The sequence below is a fragment of the Zingiber officinale genome, chromosome 4A (assembly GCF_018446385.1).
Source record: "Zingiber officinale cultivar Zhangliang chromosome 4A, Zo_v1.1, whole genome shotgun sequence".
In the NCBI taxonomy this organism is placed as follows: Eukaryota; Viridiplantae; Streptophyta; class Magnoliopsida; order Zingiberales; family Zingiberaceae; genus Zingiber; species Zingiber officinale.
The window spans coordinates 26113933-26124205 of NC_055992.1; the positions used below are offsets into that span (position 1 = coordinate 26113933).

The 10273-nt window shown below is 37.3% G+C and overlaps 1 protein-coding gene and 1 long non-coding RNA gene across 2 annotated transcripts; one reads left to right on the forward strand and one right to left on the reverse strand.

Annotated features, from left to right (window-relative positions):
• The first annotated feature begins 783 nt into the window (after positions 1 to 783).
• Positions 784 to 2290, forward strand: LOC121973224 (gibberellin 20 oxidase 1-D-like). Its single transcript, XM_042524783.1, has 3 exons — positions 784 to 1458; positions 1561 to 1882; positions 1963 to 2290. Exons 1-3 carry the CDS (start codon positions 950 to 952, stop codon positions 2248 to 2250), a joined length of 1119 nt encoding a protein of 372 aa, XP_042380717.1. The 5' UTR covers positions 784 to 949; the 3' UTR covers positions 2251 to 2290.
• A 5962-nt stretch (positions 2291 to 8252) lies between these two features.
• LOC121973225 lies at positions 8253 to 9808 on the reverse strand. The gene is made up of 4 exons (XR_006109429.1): positions 9750 to 9808; positions 9541 to 9599; positions 9259 to 9350; positions 8253 to 8346 (listed from the first exon to the last, which is right to left on the reverse strand). It is a non-coding gene; the product is annotated as an uncharacterized LOC121973225 (long non-coding RNA).
• Between the last annotated feature and the right edge of the window lie 465 nt (positions 9809 to 10273).

A 10273-nucleotide genomic window follows, 5' to 3' on the forward strand; every position in this document is an offset into this window, starting at 1 on the left:
AATTAACAAAGGAAGAGACAGCTGGAGAGTGCTCGTCTCGTCGATGGAGGACACCTTTGAGAGAGGGCTCATAGTCATTGTGGTGCGGGAGGAAAAGCGGCGAGGGAGGGTTTCGATCCTTCGGTGAGGAAATGCGAAAAAAAATGTGCTTAATTTTAGATAAAAATACATGTATATATATATATATATATATATATATATATATATATAATTTTAAAATAAACCCTTGCTATTTTAGACCCTAGGCAGGAGCCTGCGGGCCGGCTCTGGGTCCAAGTTTAAGATGAGCAACAGGTCCAGTCCAGGTTTTAACCTTTCCGTATCACCCTCTTACACAAGGCAAAACAAATCGTATCTTGCCAATCCTATATAACCCCAAATCAGCCCTGATCTGATTTGATCTGCCCTGCCACATGAGATCAAATTAATAATTGTCTACCACAGCAGAACAAAAAAAGGGCATACTAATTTGCACGCACATAGAATCCGTAACGCTCAAAATTTATGAGCATTAAGATAGAAGGGACTGCACTTGTACCTTGTTATGTCTGCTTCTTCCAAACCCATGCATTATTATGCACTTGAAAATGCATTTATGATGAGTAGAGTAATAATTATGCCGTTGTACATGTTGTTTTGGTGCATGAGATCAGATGTGGCGGCAGCGTCAGGATCTACTGATAAGATCACACTGTGATGGTATCATTCATCATTGGAAGGTGGAGGATGAGACACGGTCTCTCTCTTTCCCCTATATAAAGAGCCTAGGGGACTAGTAAAAGGCCACATCATAATCACATTGAAGTCTTCTCGTTGAGATCGCTCTTCTTACTACCTATTCCTCCGCGCTATCATTTGACGCTTGAACAATTCTTCTTCTCTCATCTTTCCTTTCATTCTAGATCGAGAAGAGTGGTTGTGTTTGTAGCAGCCAGATTTTCTATAAATCATGGTATTGTGCACTTTTTCCCCGCCGAAAGCCGAGGCGGAGACGCCCAGGTTCGACGCATCCGTTCTCAGCCGGAGGGTCGACGTTCCTTGGCAGTTCGTGTGGCCGGAGGAGGAGAAGCAGACGCCGGAGGCTCAGGAGGAGCTGGTGGTGCCCTTCATCGACCTCGCCGGTCTTCTCTCCGGCGATTTGGCGGCGGTGGCGCGGTCGGTGGCCGCGGCGTGCGAGCGGCATGGGTTCTTCCAGGTTGTCAATCACGGGATCGACGCCGCGCTTCTGGAGGAGGCGCACCGCTGTGTGGAGGCCTTCTTCGGGATGCCGCTGACGGAGAAACAGAGGGCGCAGCGGCGCCCCGGCGAGAGCTGCGGCTACGCCAGCAGCTTCACCGGCCGCTTCGCCAGCAAACTCCCCTGGAAGGAAACTCTCTCTTTCCGCTTCTCCCCCGCCGGCGACGGCGTCGTGAAGAACTACTTCGCCGCCACTTTGGGCGAAGAATTCCGTCACTTGGGGTAATTTTAATTAATTTAATCAACAGATTAAAAAGGATTTTTTTCCTTCAAAAAATTTAAAAAATCTAATCATTACTAATTAATTAATGACGACATGCACAGGGAGGTGTACCAGAGGTACTGCGAGGCCATGAACGGGCTGTCGCTGGAGATAATGGAGGTGCTGGGGATGAGCCTGGGGGTTGGGCGGCGGCGCTTCCGCGACTTCTTCGAGGGAAACGATTCGATAATGCGGCTGAATTACTACCCGCCGTGCCAGAAGCCAGAGCTCACGCTAGGCACCGGCCCCCACAGCGACCCCACCTCCCTCACCATCCTCCACCAGGACAACGTCCAGGGCCTTCAAGTCTTCACCGACGACCGCTGGCGCACCATCCGCCCGTCCCCGAACGCATTAGTCGTCAACATCGGCGACACCTTCATGGTAATAACTAGTTTATGATTATCTGTGTTAGCTACTACTTAGCTCCAATTCCGACTCCCGCCGGTTATTTAATAACGCAGGCTCTGTCGAACGGGCGGTGCAAGAGCTGCTTACACAGGGCGGTGGTGAACAGCGAGACGCCGAGAAAATCCTTGGCTTTCTTCCTCTGCCCAGCCAACGACCGGGTGGTGCGGCCCCCGGCAGAACTGGTGGACGTGGAGCACCCACGAGCATACCCGGACTTCACCTGGCCGACCCTGCTCGAGTTCACGCAGAAGCACTACCGATCCGACGTGAAGACTCTCGACGCCTTTACCACTTGGGTCAATCTCCGCATCGCCGCTGCCACTGCCGCCGCCCCGGAGTGAGATGCATACCGTCTTCCATCCATTCATTCTGATCTCTCTGTGTCGAGAAAAAAAACTGCAAAAGAAGTAATTAAATGAATAATATTACTTCAAGAACAGGGTGTTAAATATAATACGCAAACACAGAAAACAAAACAATTACTTTCTTATTAATACTATACTAACCAACTTATTTGTACAGATAATGAAATAATATATGAAAATATATATGGTAATATATTACGATGAATATGGTAATAATAAATATAGAAATAATGATAAATATGATTATAATTATAATTCAAATATAGTAAGTAATTAATAATTGAAATTAATTTTTGATCATATCCCGAATATGATAAATTTTCTTATTATTATTCTGAACTGCTATCCTTATTGTCATTACCTCCGACAAATTCAACGGGATATGTAACACGTTGAGTTTGGTTGTCAATCTATGAATCCGTTGTCGGGATAATAGTTTAATGAAGATGTCAGTAATTTGATCCTCTATAGAGATGTATGAGACTGACAGTTATTTAGCCACTATATGTTCCTATACAAAGTGAAAATCTATCTCCACATGTTTTGTGTGAGTATGAAAAATTAGATTTGTAATAAGATATGCTACTCCAATATTATTTTATCATATCTTAGGTACAATATCAATAGAAATATGTAATTCTAAGAGAAGGGATTGGAGTCAAATAATTTCAAAAGTTACATTAGCAACAACTTTATATTCACCTTCGGTACTGAATCGAAATATAGTAGGTTGCTTTTTAGAATGTTATGAGATAAGATCTCATCCAAGAAATATTGCATATCCTCTAGTAGAACGTATATTTTCAGGACAATCGGCCCAATCTGCATCACTAAATGCATTTAACTCCCGTGAGGAATGTCGATATAAAAAGAGACAATGAAAAATAGTGACTTTGAGATAGCGAAGTGTCCTCTTAACTCCTTCCCAATCTTGTTTAGTGGGAGAGTGCATATATTGATATGTTTGATTGACAGCAAAAGATATATCACAATGTGTGATAGTGACATATTGTAAGACTCCAATAATACTTTGATATATTTGAAGATTGGTCAAAGCAAGAGATGATGAAAGTGCAAAAAAGTTGCCTACAACAATCGGTGTTGAGATAGGACGTGTACCATCCATCTTAGTCCGTTGAAGAATTCTAGTAATGTATTTGCTTTTGAAAAAGGAGAAAACCATCAGGATTTGAGAAAAGTTCAATACCAAGAAAGAAATGGGTTGTACCAAGATATCTTATAAAAATTCTTGATTAAGAAGATGAAGTAGAGAAGTGATGCATTCTTGATCATTACCAGTTAAAAGAATATCATCCACATAAATAAGGAGAAAAAGTATAGAGCCGACATTGAACTTATAAAATAAAGAGGAGTCAATTTTTGAGCTAGAGAACCCTTGAGTGTGTAGTCAGGTAGAGAGACAATGAAACTACGCACGAGGAGCTTGTTGAAGATCATATAATGATTTCTTCAACTAACAAACATGTGTTGAAAGTTATGGATGAATAAACCTAAGCGGCTTCTCCATATACACAATTTCCTCAAGATAACCATGAAGAAAGGCATTGAAAATGTCTAATTGGCATATTGACCAGTTTGAGCTAACAGCTATAGATAGTAATAATCTGACGGTTATAATTATTGGTGCAGACTACACTAGAATCAAACCTGAGTTTTGATGTTGCCAGTTGTTCAGGTTAAGTTTTTTTATGATCTAACAAGTTAACTAAGTGTGTAGGATGTTTACTCAACCGGAAAAGTCCTAGTTGCGGCTAGGCAGGAAAAGTCTTAGAAATCATGGAAGCTATATAGGAAGCCTAAGTGGGTCACGAGGACCCGACACTTGACATGAAAGCTCAATAGGTCTGGAGAACTGAAGATCGTGAGGAAGTCGTCGTGAGCCGATCTGATGCTAAGCGAGAAAGTCCAAACGGGTCTAAAGGACCAATGTTTGACAGGTAGGTTGAGGTAAGCAACTAGAGAGGAGCAACTATGAGGTCGTGTTCTAGAAAGGAACAACCTTAGGTCGCTAATCCAACTAAAAAACTGAAAAGGTTTTCAAATTGAGATTAATGCAGTTTTGTTGTCAATTACTACTCATTCATACTACTACTCATGCATCATATATTATCCTGTGCTAACTTTATTTTGCAGGAGTATTTATTTTAATTCTATTTTGTAGGAACTGAAGTTATCGGTCGACTAAACACCAGGATTGATCAATCAAACCAGGTTGATTCATACCAGAGATCAGTTCGAAGCAGAGTTTAGTAAAGAGCCTAATCGGTAGACCGAACCAGTAAATCAGTTGATCGAACCTAGATGACATGGCATAGATCATATTGAGCCAAAGCAAATATGGAAGTCAGGTCGATCGGTCAACCGAACCCAGGGATCGGTCGACCGAACCATCAGAGAATTAATAGTGAATCTCGGGGAATAGGGAAATTGCACATATTGGTCGACCAATCAAGGTGATTAGTGGACCAAACCATAAATTCTCATAAATGCACAGAGATTAGATCTCGTCGAAGAAGGAAAGCAAGGGATTCAGTCAACCAATAGTAGGATCAATCGGCAGAGAGGATCAATCAACCTAATAGTTTTTCAGTTGACCAAACAAGGTCTATATAAGGGGAGCTCGAGGTCTGAGGCAATGCATTGATTTTCAATTTATCTCTATGCAAAACTGCTATTTGTTCTCTTACTCTGCGCCTCATCTTCACAAGCAAGTTTCTCCATCAAGAAGTACCAACAGAGCTTCATCTTCTATCTATTGTCAGTATAATCTTTTGTTAAGCTTGCATTGTTTTACTTTATAAAAGATAGTAGTGTGTTACTATCTTTTCATTTGAATGAATTGTTTCTTTTCGAAAGTTTCAAGAAAAATAATTATAGTGAATTGCCCAACAGTGCGATCAAGAATCGTGGGTCTTGGAGTAGGAGTCGACATAGGCTCCGAACCAAGTAATCACCTGATACTAAAAGGATACACGCTTCCAATGAAAGAAAAAAGATCTTAGAACTAGAAACCAGACTCCTCTGATGATTAAGAAGTCAGAACTACATTACAAGGTGATTAACACCGTCCAGTGTGGGTTGACTATGGAAGAACTGAACTGAGTTGGGCCCTACGAGAATGCCAAGGAACTATGGGATCACTTGGTAAAGCTACACGAGGGTACCAACGAATCAAAGATAAATAAGAGAGATCTCTTATTAAATAATTTATTTAATATTAAAATGCTTCCCGGAGAAACAACCACCCAATTGCACACATAATTCAAAGATATCCTCAACAGCCTCCATCTAATTGGACAACAGCTGGAGAACTGCAACATAATAAGATACACGCTAAACATCTTCCCTTGGAACGATTTGTAGGCATCGATAGTAGATGCTTACAAAGTTTCTAAGGATCTTTCAATTCTTAAGTTAAACAAATTATTTCTAATTAACAAATTATTTTGTAAATTAGAATACATGAGGAATCTAACTTAAGTCAAGTCGAGAAAGGAATTACCCTGTATGCAAGACCAAGCAAGGAGACCAAATCAAGAACAAAGAATGAATCAGAAAGTGAGTCAGACTCGGACTCAACAAATAATTAAGAACTAATCAACATGGTTCGAAGACTGCTGACAAAGAAGAAGTTCAAGAGGAGAACCAAGAAGGTACTGAACAACCAGACTTAAAATAAATCAAAAATAATTTGTTACGGATGCAACAAGAAGGGGCATTTCAAACACAAATGCCCAATCCGAAAGAAGAAAAATCCAAAGTTGACAAGAAGGAAGAAAGCTCTATTGGTGCAATCGACCTAGGTTTCACTACAACAAAAACCCTCATAGACATCGGTTTTCCACCGGTGTCTATTACATTTTCGACCGATGTCTATGAAGGCGATGTAAAAGGTCTGCCATTTTAGACATCGGGTTAAAACCGATGTAGTATCACTTAACGACACCGGTGTTCGAATCGGTTATTAACTGGTGTAGTATCACTTAACGACATCATTTCATCAACGGTGTAAAACCGATGTAATATTATATGTTAATAACACAAGTTTTGGCAACGGTATACGACCGATGTAATATTAGTTAATGACACCGGTTTTGTAGCGGTGGAAAATCGATGTAATATCAGTATTTTTTAACAACACAAATTTGATTTCCGAAATAGTGAAAAACCCGCAGTAACAAAAAAAATACACAAATATTCTTCATTCAATAGGATCCATAAAATACACAAATATTCACAAATTACATAAATATTCTTCTTACAACAGTATCCATAAAATACACACACATTCTTTTTACATCAAAAGCTAATAGATATCAAAATCAAGGTAAAACATTCTTTTAACAACACATCAAGGTAGAACATCGTGAGTCAAAAATCAAGCTGAGGCTACATTAAATTATGAGAATCAGAATATGTTCAACTTGCTATCCTGCTCCATTCTTCTTGCGCCTTTCATTTCCCTAATCTCACCGCTTTTCACCTTCAAATGCCTAGTTTTTTGAGTTAAAACATCCACTGTTCTAATCTGTCAAACAAAAGTATCATTTGGTCTACTTAACTACAGCAAAGAACAAAAACAGAAGAATTATACATGCTGTAGAGTGAGGCCATATTGATAACAGGTAGTTGAAGATTGTAAACCTCAAATTTCATTCCCATGCTATGATGAATCAAGGTATAGCAAGATTTTAAGATTTACGAACTACTAAACAAAAATATCATGAGGAAGAATCTATAGAAGTACCTGGACAACATGGGAAAATTCATTAAGGAATACATTTTGTGTGGCTAGGGACAGATGACTGCAAGCCAAAACCTCCAGCATATGCTTGATAGCCAAATCAAGAACTCCAATAAAAGAATACCACGTAAGTAAATGGAAGGAGATAAGGTCAAAAGCATCAAAGATAAATGCACAAATATACAAACAAAGCATAGAGAACCTTCCAACATTGTAGTGAACATGATCAGATATATAACTCCAACCATTTTCTCTGTAAACGAAGAGTGCATTCCTGTAAGCTCGAATCGCATGTTGTCTCTACATTTTACAGAATGAATGTTTTACAATTAGCACATAAAACTTTGAACATACTTTAAATATCTGAGACAAGTTTCAATATGAAGATGAATTTGACATGCAATCGAGTACCTGATCAGAAATGTAGTAATGATTTCCAGACAAAACAAGATGAAAACCATACTTGTGTAACATTGGTGGGATGGAAAACAAATAATAGTAGGATGCTTGTTCAAGCATCATAGCTGTATGTAGAGAAGGCTCCTGATGAAATATGTACATTAGTTGCACGCTTAGACACTCAGGTTTAGTCAATTTTATTTACACGCTTATAAGATACTGGTTGAGAAAGACAATGGGAACCATATGACATTATAAGAAATGAAATAGGATTTACCTATTCTAGACTCTAGCTGAATCACTTATTGTTCTAACTTCTAACTATGGCTCATTTATGAAAATAGATATTAATGTAATGTGTTTTTTTAAAATATTATTATGATGTAGATATGAATAATTGGCATAATGTGCTTTTAGAAAATACTATTCTGATATACTGATGATGTATAAAGGAATTAAATGGACCAAAAGAACAAGTGTAATCAAATATAATTTTTTTTTAAGCAATAGGATAGTGTTTAACTATGAGGCTTTGAAATAACAACCGAACCCGATAAATTCAACATGTGGGAATCAAATTATCATTAGCAGGATAATAATATCATAAGGGACATTACATGAACACTCTTTTGACACATCCGAAGGCCAAAAGAATCATGTTTACTGATCTTTCACACAAGTATATCAAATTGTTTGATTTTACAAGCAAGATACTCTCAGTTTAAAGTAGAAAATATACCAAAACTATTTAATATCAGATCTTAATATATTACAGAACATGGAAAAAAAAATTAAGAACCTAGACTTCTAGAAAATCAACATAAATACCTCATTAGAAGGTACTTTTAAGCATGCCCGCAATGCTGGATTCTCCAATTTCTGAAGTAATACCCCAAGAGAAGGAAATCCTAATTTTGCCAAAAAAAAAATAAAAAAATCTAACTGTCATTTATAAAAAAATATGATACACACACGCACATCAATACCAGAGGTGCAAACGAATCAAGCCAATTCGCGAGTTTTTCAAGCTAGCTCAAAAAATATTTGATTTGTATTCGAAATTATTGAATTCGAGCAGAACTCGAACATGTTCAATAATTTTTTCAGTCCAAATTTGAACCCATAATATTTTGTTAGATTGTTCACGAGCTGCTCGCGAGCCGAACTCGAATTGAATTCTAATTATTTTAACATTATTTTAACTTAAATATATTCAAATTAAGATTTGAATAATTGGAACAAAATTCGAATTTAAGTCATTTCAAATTATAGTTCGAATATGCTCAAATCAAGGTTCGATCAATTCAAATCAAACTCGAGCTCGAATTTTATTTTGAATTGAGCTCGAGATAAAATTATTTGTATTTTCAAGCTTCGAATATCATATATATTTTTTGAGTTTGAACTCAAATATCAATATTTTCATATTATTCGGCTTGATTTGATTCATTTGCACCCCTAATCTATATATGCATTTATTAAAGTGAATAACTCCAATATGATGTGAGAAGCAAAAAAAAAATAAAAACCTATATTACCTTAAATAACATACAAAGAATTAATTCAACAACCAAACTGACAAAGGTATAAATTTAAATCTTTATGAAGACACAAGTCATAATCACGCGAAGTGGACCCAGGTAGTCTAACTAGCATACTTACAGCTTAATCAGAATAGCCATAGGTATCAGAGGTATTGCATTCTCTATATCAATTAGCTAGGAACTCCAATCAAACTAGTGGAAAACATTAGATAATTATATCTAACAATCATTCTGAACTAGATCTATCAAAATAGAATCTTTCAGATGTCAGTTTACTAGTATACTTCCCATTTCTTTCATAATCATCAAGAAAATGAGAAACCACAGTGGTTGGAATAACATATCCAATATTTTCAGTGTCTTCGGATCTAAAAACCTAAATGAAATATCTAGTGAGATATGAAAGAAGGTAGAATGCTAATTTAGGTGCAAAAGCAGTACTCAGATGCATTTCCATTAAACATTATTCTGGGACAAAGTTAATCTATAAAAGATTTTTGAAAAGTTTGGAATAGATAAAGTAGGGAAAATAAAAGGCAGATTTAGCAGAAGGAATACCTGGAATGCCACACCAATACACTCACCACGATCATTGAAGGCAGGACCACCACTGTTTCCTGCAAAACAAGTACGTTTCTTTGACAACATTAATATTCTTTTACAAGAATATATCTGTACCTTGCCAGAGAAAGTGGTGCAATAACATCCAACTATCTAAAAAATAAAATGCTATCTTTCTAGCAAGGAAACTAGGTTGAGTTACCAACCAGGGTTTATTGCAGCATCAATCTGAATACCAAGCAGATCAGAGGATCCATGAGCATACTAACCTGAAACAGAAGCAAAAAAAAAAGTGATTAATATTAAAAAACTCATTTGGACACCATGTTCTAAAATTTTCAACCAACTTAAAATTGATAACACTTAAGTCAGCAATTTATCATCTATAAAACAATCTCAGCAAGAATATAAAATTCACCAAAAAAATTCTAAAAGCTTATGATCACAATTTCATGAAATCAAACCTCAATTCGTGATACCACACCCTTTGTCACAGAGATTGTATCTCCACCAAGTGGATATCCTACAACAGTTACTGAATCTTGTGTATCATATAACTTGTTAGTTTGATGAATTATGCAAAAACAACTAGATTAAATAACCCTATAGAAAAGAGAGCCTTAGAAAATGTTAACTGTTGCAACAACTGAACTTCTACTTGATCACACTTCATCACATAAAGATTTGACAACAAATACAGACTTGGCATACCAAAAGTACATATTACCAC